At 39.4% G+C, this 19,854-nt stretch overlaps 1 protein-coding gene across 19 annotated transcripts in view; it reads right to left on the bottom strand.

Moving 5' to 3' along the window:
* Positions 1–19,854, bottom strand: part of mef2cb (myocyte enhancer factor 2cb) — a 92,743-nt gene that overhangs the window by 53,482 nt on the left and 19,407 nt on the right. For all 19 annotated transcript variants that reach the window (XM_038269836.1, XM_038269841.1, XM_038269839.1 and 16 more), the window contains one exon: positions 3,956–4,193. In XM_038269836.1, the coding sequence (XP_038125764.1) occupies positions 3,956–4,009 (54 nt within the window). In that variant the 5' untranslated portion in view covers positions 4,010–4,193. The remainder of the gene's footprint in view (positions 1–3,955; positions 4,194–19,854) is intronic.

Below are 19,854 nucleotides of genomic sequence, written 5' to 3'. Positions count from 1 at the left end.
ATTTGGCTTAGGCTTGGGACATTTCCTCAAAAAGGAAGTGAAAATATGCAAAGGCAAAGCTTCTGTTTTTTTCCATAAAAGACGAAAATTTAGGTTTCTGTGTCTGCCTTAGTCTTGTGATGATCTCCATGATGTCACCTCTTTAGGCTTCAGGTTCAATGAGACAGCGGTGCTTTCCACATAAGTCATGTCTGGAAGGGTTGTTACATTCATAAAACAAAAACTATTAGTGATTATTATCGCTTGAAAGATCAAGACAAGAAAAATGCAGCAAATTATTGATTTTCCTTTCTGTGAACCCTTTTCTCTTTGCCCTGTTTCTTTCTCCTTCATTCTCTCCCTGTAAATAAAGCCAAGATATCTAAGGCATCGATTCCCCTCAGGTGTCCTTCCTGTCTCCCTCTTTCCCTCCTTATCCTTAGGAGTCAGAGAGCTCGGTGTAGCTTGCAGGCACAGGCTATGGCGGAGGTGAGAGAGAGGGCCTGAGATAACACTGAGGCAGAGTGGGTAGTGCAACACGATAGTTATAGTCCTCATGTAACATTCCAGTGACCTCCTCCTTGTTCTTGCTTTGTCTCTTGGTCCGCCTGCCTGTCTCTTTCAGAAACAAAAGACTTTGGTATAGGGGTAAACGCTTTCACATATTGTATTTGTAATCAATTTTTTCTTGAAATGTATTTCTTTGTAACCTCTTAGGGAGACAATTTCAGTTCTCTGAAGATAGATTCTGTAAAGGTATTATGAGTCTTGTGATAGAGATATGTCATACTGTAATGAGTTTCAAGTAAACTGAATTAGGGCTGTTTGAATTTTTTTCTGAAGGCAAATCAAATAGAGCTTTGGATCTGGCAATGTTGTCAAATCCAAATTATTTGCAATTAAGAAAACCAATGAGATTTTCTAACTTTTGAAATGCTAATTATTGTAGCATTAAAAGCTGCAGAAATTTATCTCAATGTTATTCCTCCAAAATAGCAAATTATGCATTAGATGTTGTGCAGCACTTTGCCTGCCACCGATCTAATCAGGTATAAATGTGTTTACAGAACATTAATAGCTGCAACTTTAGATATGTTTTACCTCCACAGTTGGAATTCTAAATAACGAGGGGGCTCTCATTTTTTTACAACAGGGAACTGTCTGTTAAACTCCCCAGAACCGATAAAACATTGGTAAACATTGGTGGAAAGATAACAGCTGATTTTGGCTATCTTAAAAAAAATCTAAATGGAAATAAAGGTGTTCATAGAAACATACCCTTCTTCTCTTGTGAAACCGTAGGTGGTCAATCGTCGACAAATATTGTGTTTTGTACCTATGAACATAAATATGCTTTTGTTTTTTTATTGTTTTTTTTTTATTGCAAAAGGAAGCAAAGTATTTTTGTCTTGCTAATTCTTAGGGAGATTTAAGACCAGTCACTTTTGGTCAACTTTAAATGGACTAGAGTTTGTTTCCCCCGTTTTTTGTTGGTCTTCTGTCCTGCGTGAATACACTTAAGTGAACCCTGATCTGCACCATATCACTGGATCGAGACAAGGAGTGGGCACAAATGGAATATCAATGTATATCTCAAAATAATTAAATCCAATAATGGTAATAAGTCATTTAAACATTTTTTCAATATTTCAATATACATTACCTTCAATGATTAGAGCATTTGCCATGGACTGATGTTCTGGGTTTTATGTATTTTTATTGTTTGGTTGAATTTGAACTGGCCTCGATCGACCAAACTAGGAATCATACTCCCTTCTGGCCTTAACAAGCCAATGTGGGAGGGCTTGTAGCAACAGCCAAACTTATTAGTCATACCTTATTTTGCTTTACAATGCTGCATCAAGCCTTGATTCTTCCACTTGCAGCTTGCATTTACTGACAGCATTCCAAGATTAAAAAAAGAACCTTTGCCAAACTTACTCTTAATGAGTTGCTTTGGACATAATGGTTTTGCAGCACAATATGCTGAACAGGATTTCTATCAGAGTTTTCTCCATTTCTGAAGCTGTGCGTGCTCCTCTTTACTCGGTGGTGGCAAAGTTTGTTAAAAATCTGGCTTTTTTTTTAACAAGTTGTCATTCACTCCAAAAAGTACAATTGAAAGCAAGCCAGACATAAAATCTTAAATGAATTCCACTTTTGTTCATGGGCAAGGAGGCCAACCAAAGGACACACTGTTGTGAATACACTATGAGACGTTTGGTACTTTGAGAATGTGTTCATTTTTCAATACAGTAATCACAACATAACATATTCTAATACAGGTGAGGGAACTAATCTCTGTGAACCTCTCTTAAAAAACAGCCCAAGGTGATTATGTCCTTAAGGTCACTGCTTGATAAAATCAGGACAGAAACAACAGGCGATTCCCGTATCTACCCAAAAAATAAAGAAGGCTTAAAAGCAATAGAAATGGGTCTCTGTATGTGTTTGACCTGTGATCCAGAGGCTACCTTTGCACCGTATGGATCCAATTGAGACTGCCAGGAATCTAACAAAGTGTCAGTGGTCAGCCATGCCACAGGAAGTGATCGATTTTGGGCCTCAAGGGCACTGAGAGAGCTCTGTTTCTGTCCATTTCCTGCCACTGGAAGCTATTGGACACAGACTAGTGTCTTCTAGTAATTCTTTGTCCACTTCTAGCTCTATTTAATATATCTCTCTCAAGTAATGCCACATGTGGTTTAAAAATTGTTTACTACCACATTGTTGTCTAGCTTAAACTGCCTGATTTTAAAAGCTACATATCTTAGCACTGATTCTACTTAAGACAAAATAGTGTTACCGCAGTTTAGTGTAACACCTAAACTATCCCATACTTGTTTGGCTGTTTATTTATATTTAACTCCACCCTGACTCTCTTATGTTTACACCCTCTTCCTGGTAATATTCCACTCATAGAGAGCTTAAATGTGTAGTGTGATAGGCCGGGTATGTAGAGGGATACTTCAGCTGAGCGATAGTGAACTAATGATTTTAAATTGTACTAAAGTAAAACCTCATACATCAAACGTCACTCAAAAACCTTCTATAAGTAAAAGCATTTAATTATATGTCTCTGTGAGATTTACAATTATAGACCAAAGTTCTATTGTTTTCTTTTTCTTTTTTTTTTCACAGTAGCTCAAGCTCAGTCTGATATTATAAGAAATATCTATGAAAATAAATGTTCAAGTTTTGCCAGGGATAGTCATTTGGATTTTTTCTGGACTCAAGTTGTGCTATGTGAACATGCTTTGCTCTAAACCATCCTTTTGTGACTCTAACTTTATGTTTAGTGCCATTGTTCTCTGGTAGGTGAACCTCAACCCCCCCTCACACATTTCCTGGATCTGTAAACGTTTTTTTTTTTTAAGGGATTCACCTTTTTTCGGTTATCAGTCTTCTTATCAAATCTGATCAACTGCATTCAGAAGAAAAGCATCCCCACAGAATAATGCTCCTAGGACCAATATCTTTAGAGGTCCAACATTTTTTTCTGAATCTGAACAAAGCAACACATCTTGTCAGTCTCTAACATATCTTTCTACATTGCAGACCAGTCCTGACCAGTCTGGTATGTTCCTTTTTCTTTATGAAGATGTTCACTCATGTTCTTGGGCAAACCAGTAACACCCTCTCAATTTATTTTGAGGAAATATATTTTATATCATAATATCCCTTATTGATTGACTGCCCTTTTGTGATATCCTAAAACAAGAAATCCTAATAAAATTGACTTTTTAGTTTGGGTATTTTTTGAGTTATATGAATACATCTGCAAGGCACTATAATAACTAGTTTTCCTGGATGCACCTTTCCTTTCCCCAGTTCACATATTGCCCAGACTCCCAGAAGACCTTCATTGTTGAGGGCTATTGGGGGTGCAGGGTGTTTCTCATACCTTTCTCCCTCCTCCAGCCCTTCTCTCCCCCATTCCCCTACTCATCCATCCTCCCATCCCCTTGGGACTTACCTGTCTGTTGCGTTCATCCATAATCCGCGTGATCTGAATCTTTTTCCTCCCCATCGTCCCCGTCTCTTTCTTTTTCTTCTCTTTCTGAATAACTCAAAGCTTTCCTCTTTTCTCTCTGTGTCTCTTTCTCTTCTTTTCACTTCTCTTTCTCTTCACTCTTGCACTCCTGTTATCTCTTATCTGTCTTTTTTCTTCTTTCTATTTGTTCCAATCACCTCAAAGATTCCAGCATCTGTACCTGCAAGACAGACAGGGAGGGGCAAGCATGGAATAAGCATTGAATGAAATGAAATATGGCAAAATAGTGAGAGGGGAAAAAATATATAAAAGTACCATCACAGCAGCCACAAGGGAGAGTGAAGAAAGACAAAGAATCTGTCAACAATGTTGTGAGAAACACTGTGTTTTTCACTGTCGATATCATGCAAATCAGTTTTTTTTTGCTATTTTTTTATTCTGAGGCACCCACTATGAGAGAAGACAGCGCTGTCAGGATCTCGCCTCATTCTTTGACAATGTTTTGGATGTGCCACTAACTTAAATGCTCTAATCACCAACACTGTAACATTACCTCCACTGTGAGAAACACGTTTTGTTTCTTTCCCTTGAAACAGCACTGTATATTGACAGAGGAATTTGCCAGGTACATACTTTTACCGTTCTATGTGGAGAGCCCATAACCAAAAAGGCAGACGTGAGTTGCAGAATAAGATGCAGATTTTTAAACAGATCCTGCTTTTTTCTCATCTTCATGCTAAACAAAGCCACAAGAAGGGTACAGAAAAATATTTTTGTGAAAATTGTTTTAGGATCGAGCGGAACTTCAGCTTACACTTAATCCAGCTGGAGAAACTGCAAGTCAGACACCACCTGATTAATAGTAATTTTTTATTTTTTTCCCTGTGAACAGCTGAGGGTGTAGAAACCCTCTCTCAGGTGGAGCCTTGCAGGTTTGTGTTCAAGAAAGAACCCACAAGGAAAAGAGGATCATGCTCCAAAAACTTTGAGCGGCTATCCATGTGCATTTATGTGCATGTGTGTGTATGAGTACATGTGTGTGTGCACTCTAGTATGAGCCTGGCTAAGCCCGAACTCTAGTGCATCTCTCTGGAGTACTAAAGTAGGCCAACCCAATCTATCTCGGGGAGGAGCAGAAGAACTGTTGTTGTGTTTTCTTTTGACAGTAGAGGTGATAACGTCCCTCGTTATGCAAATGAGCATCCCATTATTTAAGCTCAGTGCAATGCAGGGGAGCTGTCAGCGCCATCACATAAAAAAAAAAAAAATCTTCCATCTACCCTGCCTTTTTTTCTCTACTTTCCCCTTCTTCTCTCTTCTCTCCTTTCTGAACCACATTTCCGGCACCTGGCAGCACAAGCATCAGACATTGATGTGGAAGACGACACCACTTCACCAAAAGACATGTCAGTCTCAGTCTCTCTCTCTATCACTCACTGTCTCTCTTTTCTCAAACACCCTTGCTCTTTTTCCTCACTCTCTTCTTTCTTTATGCATACATCCCAACATATATTCTTGAATCCATGTATTTAACCCCAATCCATGTACTTATAAGGTAGCCTGCCCAAAGATAAACCAGAAAGATTCAAACCCGTTAGCTGTAGTGCAGGACCCTGCTATGCACTTGACCTTTTTGTGCTAGAGAGTAGGACATTGATAACGTAAGGTTGTAATGGAGACATCAGGGGATATTTTGACTCTTGGTGACGGACCAAGGCCTGTGGCAACAGAACAGGGCTGTGGATCCTTTAATGTGCAACAGAAAAGGCCCAGCTGTGAAGGGACTTTATAATGAAGATTTTACTTTAGCTAGGAATGCAACAGTATAAATGGGATGAGTTGCAAATGGGCCCAATAACAGTATTATGGTATGTCAATGCATTTGTTAGTATTAGGTATACTCATACTTCAGTATTAAGGTATATTGGGGTTTTAAAACGTTACAGATTCAAAAACATTAACTGTGCTGTTATGTTTTGTAACATTCTAAAATTCATAACTCATACTTATACTAGTCCTAACATTTAAAATAGTTTTTAAATAGGGTCTCAAAGTACCCAGCTTTATGGAGCAGAAAGGGCTTTAGTATTGCCCCACCTCCAGCTGTTGTTGCACATTACAGGCTCACTGATAAAAAACTACTATCGTTTTGCACAGTTTAAAAAGTAATCAGATCAATCTTATTATTCAGCTTATAACAAAGACGGCTCAACAGATAATTTCGAATTTGGAAACATCCAATTTTCCCATGATTGGCTCTGCTTTGAGATCAGCAGGTCTAATACTGAAAAATCAATTTTTTCTCCATTGCATGAATGCATGAAGACTAAAACTTGCCAGATTTTCAGTCTATTAACAAATCAACTAAAAGCAAGTGCTTATATTCACTTTTCTTTGCTCGATAAAAATGATGTGACTGTTAAGGACATTATCACTTAAATCCCATTATCATAATCTCATCTATCGATGCACCTGCCTCACCCTTCTTCATTTATATGTGTAATAATTAGTCAAAAGAAAAAAAAAAAACTATCTGACACAACTACAATGGTTGGGTCGGACAACTAAATTAGTTGTTATCGGCCAGGAGAGGCCTGATCTCCATTACTTGTACCTTGTTACAATTGATTCGCTCAATAAAAAGCAATATGGTAAGAAACTATTCAATTTATTCATTCAGTACACTTTTGCCCGAATAGATATCTAACCCAAATTAAGGGATATACATTTATTTGTTGTTGTAATTCAACCAAGATTTTTTTTTTTTATGAAATGGTGTGGAAAACCTTTTCTTAACAATATAAAAAAACAGAAAAAAAACGTGAGACAATGAAGTCTAAAGAATAATGAAATGATAGACAAAAAAAAAAAAAAAACTTTTAAAGATTTGGAATACACCCACCCGTTAAAGTATTTGAAATGCTTATTTGGCAGCTAGCACAACGATCAGACTGCACCATTATAATGATAACAGTAAGATCTTAAATAACACTATGGCAGCTCTAAAGAGGCTATCCAAAACATCTTAGCATTGCTCTGCACAAACACACCCATCCATAGACAGGAAAACAAAGAGCTGCCCTCTGGTACTCAACAAAAAAAGATGTTGTCAGACAAACTAGGATTACAAGCCAACACTAAGGCGCTTGGCACAAGACAGCCAGACAAGGATATCAATCAAGCCGGCGTACCTCAATCACACGCTGACAGCATCATCCCCTCCCAAGTCTTTGTACTCAACATTACCCAGCCTGGGCATCACTCCAAACAAGGGAGGCATTACCTCCATGATCCCTGCCTCCTGGCTTCCACCTCCTCCCTCTTGTTCCTCGTGCAGCTCACTAAGCAGAGCTGAACCTCTCAATGTCAATACCCGCTGGGGTAACACCTTAGGCCTTACGTAACGTTAACACTGAGATTAAGCCTGTGTCCTGAACATTTAATCTCTGATTCTGGCTCTCAGCATCAGCCAGCATTCCCCTGAGGTGAGGTTCTGCTGCCACTTAGCCTTGTATCGATGATTTCTCGGCTCAGCCAGCTTCCCCTACGCCTTTTCATGTATGCTTCGTCTACCTCCTCCTACACAACAGGACAACTTGTCCCCGCTCCCGATTTCTCTTGCCACAGCCCCCCCACCCCCACCACAACTTTACCTTACACCCGCCCCCGTCCCATATGAGAGCCAGACAGCTTCTGGTTAAGAAGTGAGCACCCACCTCCTCATCGGGCTCCTTTCCCTTCTTCTCTTCTATTGGATGGAGCATCATTTTACTTAACAGACTACCACTGACTCACTTTGCCTAATATAGCCTTATGACGCCAAAATAAGAAGAAAAAGCCGAAAGGGAACTGCAACAAACAAGTGATGCTTGTTGAACTCAATTAAGTTCCACAGGAATTTGGTCCTCATCTTTTGTGTTGCAAGCCTCTGACACAGAAATCTGGCCTAAAGTGGACCATTCAAGTTAGAAATACCATTGAATTAAAATTTAAAAGCCTCTATTAATACTTTAAGCATTTTTGGAAATTTAAAAGCAAAGAAAGAATGGAAAACTGAGAATTAAAATATTTTTAAATACTCTTTTAAGTTCAATGTGCTTCCTTCCTTCTTGCCATTTCTGTAGCCTCTTTTACTAGACAGATCTGTCATAAACCCATAAAGATCAGCACCTTTATGAGCTGAGTAAAAATCAAGCAAAAAATCAAGTTGAACTCAGCAGTTATAATTGAAGTTTGTATACTGAATAGGAGTATCAAACATGTTCTATTGTACTGGGGGAACACAGTGACATAGAACATGTTCTTTCAATGGACTCTTAGCCAATCAAGTGGTTTAATCTGTTTCTGTGTATTTAAGCAAAACCTGTCCAATGTGAGTTACCCTTAAGAAGTATTTGTCAACAATCTGCTCTGGCTCGAAAATATTTTCACATTAAATCCCAGAGCCAGCTTCAGCGCTACATCAGCTTTTTGAGCCAGGGAGAAGGTTCACTACTAAATAGGTCAGCCAACATGAGGCTATGACTACCTCACTTGGTGTCTCACATGCGTTAACGACATCTTGGTCCATTCATAAAACACACAGCGGTGGCAAATGGTGCCTACATCTCAGGTTTTAAGTGTTTGTGAAAAAGATGTGCTTTTTAACAAGCAAACCGGCTTTAAGAGCCTAATGTAGTGATTTCAAACAGTCTGTGCGACCAGTTGGCTGCTGGATATGCAGTAATAATACACGCAAACTTACACACATAATTTTTTGGCATTAAAAGCCATAGTCTGAATCAGACTAAAGGCAGAATGGACGCATAGACTTAAGTAAAGGGTAGTTTCTTTAGTAACAGTTTTTCTAGAAAAGCCACAAGCCAGTATCCTGCTGAGATCCACATCACTCCTCCTTTATGTAGAAGTTGAGGTTTTTGCCGTGCTTTCTAAAAAAAACTACAACACTTTTGTACAAGTTACTAATACTTCTGTACAAGATATCAGCTACTTGACGAGATTCGTCGGTCAGAGGAAGTTTAAGGAGGGGTTTGGACTAAGGTTATTCCTATACTTCTAAAGGCCAGTGGAAGACAGTAGAAGAAGAGTTGTTGAGGTCAGAGAGCACAGCAGCATCAAGCAAACAGGACAATGGTTGCTCCTCTGTTTGTTTAACGTCTTTTGGGTTTGAGTTGGAGAGGTGACAATAAAAAGCAAGAAGAGTGTTGAAAGGAAAACAGAGAAATTGAGTGAAGAAAGGGAAATGGAGAGAAGCATGAACACAGATCTTTCGAACAGGCACCCTACATCTCCAGTGGGAGGGGGAAGAGCTGTGCCCACGACCCTCCCATCTGTTAAGCAGACGGAGGGAAAGACAGAGAGAGAGATGACTGGGGGAGGATAGGAGAGACAGAGAAAGAGAGAGAGAATATTCAGCACATAGATCTAATGAGCATTTTCTCTCCATGTCTCAGAAGTGAAGCTGAGAGGACAATGAGAACATACACACTCAGAGCACCACAAGGCTTGATTCTAGGTCGCCTCTCTCCCAAGTGTTTAGTCACCAAAAACTAATATACAGCGCATGGCGCTTTTTCACAATCTAATAGACCTGTGTAGACTGCTTGTTAATGTGACTGTGTCATTTAGGACGTGCAGCATGATGTCTCCTTTCAAAAATGTGGACACCGAGAATAAAAAAAAAAAAGTCCATGTTTGTCTCATGTAAAAGACAATCATCATTTTGACAGACATCTGATTTCTTTGTGATTGAAGAGAGTTGGCATAATAAGAAATGTTATAGAGCCCTAGTTCCAAGAAAAACAAAATAAAAAAACCCCTAAAGAACCAATTTCTGCATTTAGAGAATCGTGAAGCAAAATGTTAACAAAACGAAACCAGTGCCCCACAATTGAAAATGTACTCTGTGCACATTTTTGCTTAGCCTGCTGTTTTTACACCAAAATTCAACATGTTATAGAGAATTGGGGAAGGTTATTTATCACCACAGGATTGGAGATGTTTTTCCCAGAAGCTCCACCTCAATACCTGGTACTTCTGGAACAATTTGCTCCTTTGTTTGCATGAAACTGGTTCATACAATCTAGGAAAAAAAATTAGGATCTCGGTATTCTCATAGAGCATTTCAAATACTAATATGATATCTTTTGAGTACACCTTTCTGGGGTTTTATGGAAAATCCTTAAATAAGAGACTTTTTACATTACCTTTAAGGAGAGACTATAACTTGGCTTTCAGTACACACTCGACAAGTTCTATTCCAACAAATTTTAATATTCTCGTTTGACATGTTGAACCCTTTTTATTGGTGGTATAGACTTTTGAAGGGTTGTACTTCCTGTTTTCACAGAAGTCCCATTTTTTTTATTTCTTCTTTTTCTATTTTTATTACACATGTGGATTTGTTGGCAAGTATATTCATGTGTTTATGCTTTTGATTTCTTACTCAGGGGGCCTTATCTCTGGTAAGGTTGGATGGACACATACTTTAACAGTGGAAATGAGAGGAAGTGAAGAATCAGAAAAAAATTTGTTCTAGGTCTCATTGTATCTCTAATGTCATTACAGGCAGTGACTCCTCTATGTGGCACCATACTCCCCATCTGTCAGATCGAGATAGGCAGAGTGACAAATGGCTATCACCGTTACTCCTCTGAACTTCCTCCACCCCCTTCCTACTTTAGTGTCTTTTTTTGAATCAAGGAGTGAGGAGGGGGTGTGACCTGAACCTGGGCGGTAGCCCACATGTAGGTGGGCATTTATGAATCTGAATCTCAGCAGATATTAGAGCTAATTTAACATGTTAGCAGCTAAAGAGATTAGCGACATGTACATCAGGGGATTCGAGTGGAGCGTTTGTGGTGGATCATCTTATTATGTGATCATTCTCCGTCTTTTTTTTTTAACCAGTGTGTTTCTAGCTCTGCTTGAATTTCAGATGTTGCTGCCTATGAGAATGAGTGTCTCTGTGCATTGGGAGTTTGTCTTCACCTGTCTCTCTCAATTAGATCACTGTTTAGTTGGATCATTAGTGAGATGGAGAAGGCTTCACATATATTCTATTTTCATTCTCCATGTGACAAAGAACTGAGACACCTGTGTATTGATAAGGAGAAAAGTAAGCCAATAGCCTGAGGTTGGCACGCATTTCAAACATTCTATCAAGCCCCAATAAATGTGACAAACGTTATGGAAGGAAATTTACAGTTATAGGCAGCTGCTCCAAACACTGTAGAAGTTTTTAAGTAATCATGTATTCAATATTGTCTCTTTTTTCAAATGAGCATTGAATTGAGGGTTTTTTTTATATGCTAGTGTGATTTCATCATAACATTGCATTCCTTCTGTAACTATAGTCAACTAATTTGTTTCCGTTATCTTGGAGGACAAAATTACATGAAACACACACCTACAGATAACTGGAAGAATGAAACAGGCAGGCAGAGACAATGAGAGGTGCTAAAGGTGTTTCCTTCCTTAAATTAGTCTGATTGCTAAATATGGAATAAAGTTCCATAAACAACTCTCATGAAAAAAAATGAAATAAACAAAACCAAGGGACTTCCAGGATCGAAAAACGAAAAACAAAAAAACAAAAAACTAAGAGCCCTCAACTTGCATGTATGACATTCACATACTGTTGATTTTTGTTTGAGTTCTAATAATTTGGAGATTCATCCTTTTTTAGCAAATTGTTAAAAAACAAATAAAAAACTATTCAGAGCCCAAAATACATCAGTATATTTAATATATCTAAATATAAAGCATTTCTATTAAAAAAAAATCTCAGAATGACATTTACATACTAATTAATATGTAACATTCATAGTTGTATAAACCAACAAACATTACCTTAGAAATGTTTGCAAAAGTTGTAAAGTGCTGTCGAATTCAAGGATGCGAAAATGTTTTATAATTCACTGAGGCAAGTGTTTATTTGTACTGTGCACCTTTGTAATGAAATAAGCACAGTTGAGGGCAGAAGTGTGTTCTTGGTTTGGCCAGCTGTATGTTTCACTCAGCACCAGGAAAGGCAGGCCTTGGGCCGTCACAGCAGCAACACTGATAGGTAGCCATCCGTCAGAGCCAGTACAGAGACAGGTGAAAGCCATCTTTCCATAACCTGGTGCTGACTTCCCCAAGGACGAAATGACTTGACATAATGCGTCAAGCACCCCTCCCCCCTCACACACGTATGAAAACAGGCCAAGAGCTGTAAAGCTGCAGCTGCTGGACCAAAGGCAAACCAAGCAAGAGGCCACACATGAAAGCAAGGAGAAGCCAAACAAATGGGGTTATGGAGATAGGCTAGCGACGGCAGTTCAAAAAGCATTTTTTTCAACTGTCAGCAACTTTGTGCGGCTACAGTGGCTCACAAGCAGTAGTGATAAACAAATAAGCGTAGATGACCGCAACAACATAAATAACCTTGTGCCAAACGGGAACAAAATGGTAGTAGAAAAAAAAGAAGAAGTGGCAAAAATGAAGAAGCAAATGCAACCCACAATTTGGAAAGGCTCAGGAAGGCGGGATGAATCACCCTTTGGTACATAAAATCTTTCCATGGCAAGAGAAATAAGAAAGGAAAACATTTCAACAACATGTGGGTATAAACAGATATAACAATGAAAATGATAACTTTATCTTACACAGAGGGGTTGAAGCAAATGCAATGAGAAGTATTGACGGGGTTCTGAATATGGAAGTGGTGCTGATTGCGGTGAAAGTCACATCTCATCTTTAAACACAAATAACTTCACCAAGTTTCGCTTTATTGACGTTACAGTACTTTCTGGCCCTTTTCCCTTCTGGGGCCGTCTTATTCTATGTCACTCTACAGTCAGCAGAAACCACTGCCTAGTTCAAATGTTGCCTGAGCATCAAGCACAAAGGTGTCACCCAACTGCTGAAAAAACAGGAACAGAAAATGTCCACCATCAGCCTTTGTGGCAGAGACACAGCTTGGATGCAGCAATAAGAAGTTTTCCCCCACCAATTACAACAAGCAGATCAACTACTGCTAAATAAAATAAACAAACCAATGCAGTAGAATTACAGCAAACTCCTAAGTAATTTTACCCAGCCCCCACAAGAACAGCCGGGAGTCATGTCTCTAAGAACACAAAGCACTGACATATTCACCCAATTATGTACTCTGCGAGTATGACAATGTCTCAGGATGTTAGCAATGTTATACACTGATGGGTGTGTGTAGGGTTGTGTGTGTTTGCATGAGTTGGTGTTTGTTACAGCGGTTTAAAAATGAACCCAAAGTATCTTGCTCCATGGGCCATTTAAAATATCTCTGTTTATTCACAATTTATCTATAAAAACAATATTGAATTGATGTAATTCCAGTTCTAAGAACATCTGGTCTAAAAGGAAACCAAAAAAAAAAAAAAACACTCAGGTGTCTGTTAAAGAAATATCTACCCTAAAATAAACTCTTGCCGCTTATCAACATGCCATCACAATGACATAGCTATAATCAGAAAGAACACATTTGAGTTAAAAGTTATTTTTTTATTGCTGTGCATTGCTGTAATGCTTCTTAACTTAACTGTTTGCTTAAAACCCTTGCTTAAGAAGGGCCTAGAGCTAAGGGATTTTTTTCTAATCCCAAAATGTGTTCAAGCAGCTATACAGACATTGGTTCAGTCAGATATTACTTTAAGGATTTCTTTTTATATTAAAACTTAATCAAATTGACCTTTCTCTCATAAACTGCTGCATTTGTAAAGTAAGAGTCTGCCACTTTTTTGAGCCTCAGTTATGAAGGTAAGTACTTTAAGCTTGAGATCTCTATGTTTAAAGTTCTTATTTTAAAATAATTATTAGAGTCCAGTAATTAGCAAAACAAAAGTTTGCCTCATGAATGATGTACAAGATATAGAAGCTATGTAGGAATACTATGACTGACTAACCATAAGATGTCAACCAAATGGCTAAGGGGCTGATTCATAGTTTTCTAATGGGTCTAGACTGCATTTGATCTTTTCTACTTCAAGATTTGGAAACTTTAAAGCTGTTAGAAAACTAGGCAAAAAAAAAAAAAAACTAAATTCTTATTTAATTTGGATTATTTTACACCAGTTCAAGATCATTTAAAAACACTGTGTCTACCTTCAGGCCTACCAGAAAAACACTTTACAGACGGTCTATGATGAAAATGTCATTTTTACACCTGAAAAAAAAGCTCTTTATTGTTTGGTATTTGAGCTTTAAAACACTGATAGCCATGAATATATATGTTTTTTTGTTTTTTTTTAAAAGAAATACTGTACACGCTAATAAACTAAATTTTCGTCATATTTGGCCAATAGTTTTGGTATATACCAAAACTATATTGTATGATGTAATAGATTGCTACTTACTTGGGGCCCAGTACTCCACCTCTTCACCCCACAATGTATCACCAGCAGACATCAGATGATTTCCACTGATGATTTCATCACACACCCACCCTTTACTCTTTTTTCTTGCCACAGTATTCTAATCACCCTAATTAAAAGCTTTGTTCATTTAGAAATCTCTGAAGACAATTTGTTTCACTCTACCCTACAGCAGTGGTAGCAGTGAGGAGAGGAGAATTAAATTTGATCTTGTGACAGCAATTATTAAATGCTCCCTCCTGGCCTCAATTAGGGCCTGAAGGCTAATGCTAACATGGCTAAACCTCATGCAACCATTTGAAGCCTTGTGCACTTTTTCTTCACCTCTGTATTTCAGGGCGCATGGAGGAGGGAGCCTGTCTGCTTGGCGGTTTTGGAAGAATGGCATATCTTATTAGCTTTTATCTGATGTGCATGCTTGCTAAGGAGGAGGATAGATGTAACTTATGGGTTCTCTAGCTGCATGTCAGCTTATGTCGAATAGAAAACTGGGAGGAAGATGTGAATACATTAGTTTTCCTTGCTTGGCTTCATCAGCAAGTTTTGTATTTACCATGTAAACTGCTAGTTATGATGTTATGAACATCTTGAGATTACAGTGAAATCTAGTGGTAGTGGTTTCTGTCACTGGGATGCCACTACAGAGCCATGTTGGAGCCTATCGGTCACAGCCTTGCTGAGCTGAACAGAGACGTGGCACTGCCTTTGACTATGTACAGTGTGTGAGTAACTTGAAGAGAAGTAGAAGGTTGCACATTTCAGCAAGGATGTCCTTCACAGATTCGACCTTCTGAATTTTTCTTTTTTTCCTCTCCTCTGGTCCCTGTGCTCCACTAGGAAACCAAGTAACCTAGATCGCAGAGTAGGCAGACAGGGGATTGTGAGAGATAGTCAGAAGAAGCGGAAAAGTAAAAGAACCAGTTGAAAGAAGAGGGATTTCGGGGGGTTTTTTCAACCACAAAAGGATTGTGCTGATTATTTGTGAACATTAGTATCATTAAAAAGAGATCGGTCTGCTGATATTGTTTGTCTAAGAAAGACTGGTTTAATCCTCGAACCCGCCCACCCCACCCCCCTGCCACACCCCAATGTAAATTTGGCACAATCCATCAATGAATTATGTCCCCCTTGTAGGGTCTTTCAATTACCTTAAAAAGCATATAAACCACTAAAATAACCACATTAAAACCCTTTTGCTGTTAATAATGTCAAACTGAAATTTGCTCAAAGAAAGCACACAGCTCTCAGAGTGTTACAGTTCCCAGAGGAGAGCCAGCAACGTGCTACATGAGGCGAAAGGTTGTGCGTGCCGTGCGGAGGGCGTGTGGCAGCATACGGTACCTACAGATCAGCCTGTGTTTAGGGGAGTGGCCCCCACTAAGGCTCGAGCCAGGCCAGACTGAGTCCAAGCCTATCATTACTCATCGGCTGGGTGCCGCGCTCCTTTTTGGAGTGGTTACAGAGGGAGGGCATGGGGGGTGGGGGGGTGCAGGGGAGGCGGGGAGGGTGGGGGTGGGCAACTGGTGAACTGGTGAGGGTCTGGCAGCTCTACTGTACTCCACTCCCAGCGCCATCACAACCCGACCTCATCAAAGTGAGCGCTCGTAATTTGTCACAGAAAGCAGCCAATTAACATATGTTAGGGGAGGGAGGGAGGACAAGAAGAAGGGAGGAGAAGAAGGAGAGGGTGAGTGAAAAAAGATAGCGTGTGATTAAAGAGTCTGCACAGCTGCACAACATCAAGATGGCAAAGAGGTTTAAAAGAGACCTCAGACCCAGTAATCTGATAAAGCGTGCTGCTCCCCCCCCCACACACACACACCCCAGGAAAGAGAGAGTTGGGGAAGGAGAAAGGGGAAGATTGAAATAATAGAGACAAACAAATATTAAATTACTGCTGTGAATCTACAAGCTCTGGCAGAATGCCTTTACTCTGAAGATGTGGCTACAGTAAGGGCTGCTGAATCAACCCCCCATGCCAAAGCTACTACTGTTTGACCACACTCTATTTTTAGCTCAACACTTACCATTTCTACAGGAATACACCGGCAACCTCTACTTTCTTCTTGCTCTAAACTATAGCTTCATCTCCCAATGTAAACGTGTGGTTGCAACTCTGCATTTTAACTCCCTTTCTCATGAAACAAAGTTTTTTTTCCCTTTTTCTTTCTTTTTTTTGCATTTATTTTTTCTGTCGTAAAGTCACATACAAGTTCCTTACATTGTGACTTGTTTGTTTGCTTTCAAATCTTGTTCCCCATGGTTGGTTTTTAACATGCACGTGTGTGTGTGTGTGTGTGCGAACCAGTGCGAGTGCACAATCTTTTACGTGTCTGGTTCTGTTGTTGTTGTTGTAGGAACATCTTGTGAAGTGAGTCGTGTGATATTTTGCCTTGTTGTTGGATACGGTGGCAGGCTGAATGCTTTAGCATCGTGCACCGATGCCGTTCTGTGTTCTGTCGTCTCTAAGCCACCCCTGCCTTGTCTCTCTCCCTCTCTGCCTCTACAGCGACTGATCACATGGACTGACAGGCAAGGTTCGGGTTTTTCGTATGCCCCGCCATCCTTTGCAACGTTACGGATCCAGCTTCTTGGGTGAAGACATTGACTGGCAGGAGGGGTGAGGGGGTGAGGGGGTGGGGGATTTTTCAACTTTGCAAAAAGACAAAAAAAATGTATTAATTTTTGTTATTAATACAAATCAAATCCGCCCTTTTTAACAGATGAGCACTGTATTTGAATCATAACCTTCTTCCTGCTCCTTCTTTCTCTGGCACATTTATCCTTTCCATCAAGCATCCATCATCTTTTATTTATTTTTCCTATTTGGGATAGGAAGGCTTAAAGTGGGAGAGCAGGGGAGTAAACTAGTGTGGGGTGGAATATCAGTGCATGGAGGGGGCAGTGGCAAGTTGCTGCAACGTTCAAATTTTCTTCTCTCATCTGCTTTGCAATCTATTGCTTTATAGAAGGACCTGGGTGCCTGAATCCAACCCCCGCCCCTACTCTCCACTCAAATCCCTCTGCTGCGAGCACAGCTGCACCGTTCACATAACCTCGCCTGCCCCCTCCTACCCAACACCCCCCCAATGATAGCAGAGCACGTCCCATACACTAAGCAACAGTTTTTCTTGTTTTTTTTTTTTGTTTTTTTTTCCCAGTCCACGTACGCAAGAGCAACAGACAGAAACAGAGGCTGGTGGGCACACAAACATTCCCCCCTTCCCTCCTTTCGGTTGTTTCCCCTGTCATTTTCTTCTCATATCATTCAATTCCTTTCCCTTCTCCTCACCCTAAGAAAAAATCCCCGGCCTTTTGACCCCCAGAAGGCCTGAGAACATCCATGAGCACTCACAAACAAGGATACTTATACACTCACACACATACACACACCCTTAACTGAGTTCTTTAAATACAAACTGCCCATTTTTCTCCTTAGCAAGTGACCTGTATTACAGCTGAGAGTGGGAACTTTTAAGGGAGGGTGTATAAGCTAGGACTATTCTGAATAAAACAAAGTCTAAACTGTTATATGTATAATCTATGTCCACAGCCACAGTATTATGCTTCAACCACCACCTTGGATCACAAGAATAACATATTCAGTGTAATGTGCAGCTTTAAATGTGATTACTTTTATCAGTTTGCGCCATAAACATACCAAGCTACTTTAACTGTGAAATCAATAAAAGAAAAGACAATCTATGCTTCATTTATCTTTATTTAGTTTGAGTTCAAAACAATTTATTTAGACATTTTGGAACAGTATATGTACCTATCTGTAGATATACCAATTCCCACCAAGGATGTTTCATGTACATCTTCGGTTTACATGAATGCGTGCACCATACATGTGTACAGTATATGTGAAAATGTGAAAAGGAGAGTAGGGCGGTGAGTAGCTCTGAGCTTCTTTTGCACCTACTGTGTATTATTCCAAATAAACAGCTCATTACACGTGTACTTAACCGAGGGGGAACCGGAGAGCTGTGCAAGCTAATCCCTATTATCGTTCCCAGCGTTTCTCTTCCGAATAGGCTATAAGGAAGAGGAACCCCCCAAAAGGTAGGCTGCTCAGTTCAAGAGGAAGCAAGGAGGAGAATGAAGAAAGAAAAGCTCCTAACTTAACTTCATACTATTACCTCCGTTCCCTACCTCTCTTCCCTCTCCTTGTGCTACTCGCATTTTCCTCTTCCTTGTTTTTGACCAACCCTTAGAACTGGGTCATCGACAGTTTGTAGAGCAGCATTTTGAAGAACATGAAAAAAGGCCAAAAAAAAAAAAACCAGGTTATTGCTTGAGAACAATCTAAGATTTCTTTAACAAGTAGCCTGGTTATCAAATTAAGCTGTCAAAAGCACATTAACAAGGGAGGGCACAATTCCCTGCACAGAGAAAATGGGGAGAAAAGCACTCCTCATTTGCTGTGCAAAGAGACAGTCCACCAAGGGCAGCATAGTGTTTTGCAAAGCCTCGCTCTGTCTTTCTGGCCCACTCGTAACATGATTATCGAGCCCCTATTATGAGGGCCAAGATGCAGAGTGTCAGTCATTTAGCTGGAGAATAATATCTTGGGCTAGGATGCAGAGGGGATGACACTCATTTCTTTTTCTTTTTAAAAGAACTGCAGATGAAAGAGCATCTGAGGGTGATAATGTGGCTTCAACAGTTAGGAGGTATGGTCAAGGAGTTCTGCCCTTTGAAGAATAACAAGATTAACCAAGAGGACTGCCATTTGCCCACATAATAAAGACAGAATTATCAGTTTGGTTGAGGATAATTCCTTTAAAAAAAGTGTAGGGTAGTAAAGGTATAATTAGGCTGTAATTTTCCACTGTAGTTCAGCTCCAAATGGCATAAAAAAACTGTATTTAGGGCACATGTTATAATTCTGATGTTTACCTCAAATCATATTTAGCTAATTCTAGAAATTTAAAACAAGTCCATCTGCAAATGTTAAATTATTTTAGGGCACTGACCTATTTTAGGCGATATTACCTGTCTGCAGTTTCACAAGACACTGTTAAGTTGTTGACTGTGTTCTAAGCTGAAAAGACATTTAAAGCTCTATCACTCCAGTTTGGGCGTACCTCATATAAACTGAAAAATCTGTCCCTAATGAATGTGTAGATGACATATATCTGATTATTTAAAACATGCCATTAATTAAGATCTTTTCAGTTTGTTTGCAGTTATCAGTTGAAAAAAACCTGTTAAAAGGGGTCCCATCTTGCTAACTGTTTGCCCCTTACCCCTTCATTCTATAAGATAACAATAGGGCTTCTTTTTTCTGGAGGTAAGGAGAACAATACCTAGAAATTTAAAGATCCTTACTTTCGAAACACATTCTTCCGTTACTAGTATATATTTGGCTAAAGGGAAAGGAGGGTAAACAATGTGACCCTACAACCACAAAACTAAAAAAAATATGTTTTAAGGTCTATGATGTTTTGTTTATGGTATTTATGTGTTTTTCTTTGTCTTCTTTAC

The sequence above is a fragment of the Cyprinodon tularosa genome, unplaced genomic scaffold (assembly GCF_016077235.1).
Source record: "Cyprinodon tularosa strain WSP-4 unplaced genomic scaffold, ASM1607723v1 ctg74, whole genome shotgun sequence".
Classification (NCBI taxonomy): domain Eukaryota; kingdom Metazoa; phylum Chordata; class Actinopteri; order Cyprinodontiformes; family Cyprinodontidae; genus Cyprinodon; species Cyprinodon tularosa.
Note: the sequence above shows the minus strand (reverse complement) of the source record. Positions and strands in the feature narration are given on the sequence as shown.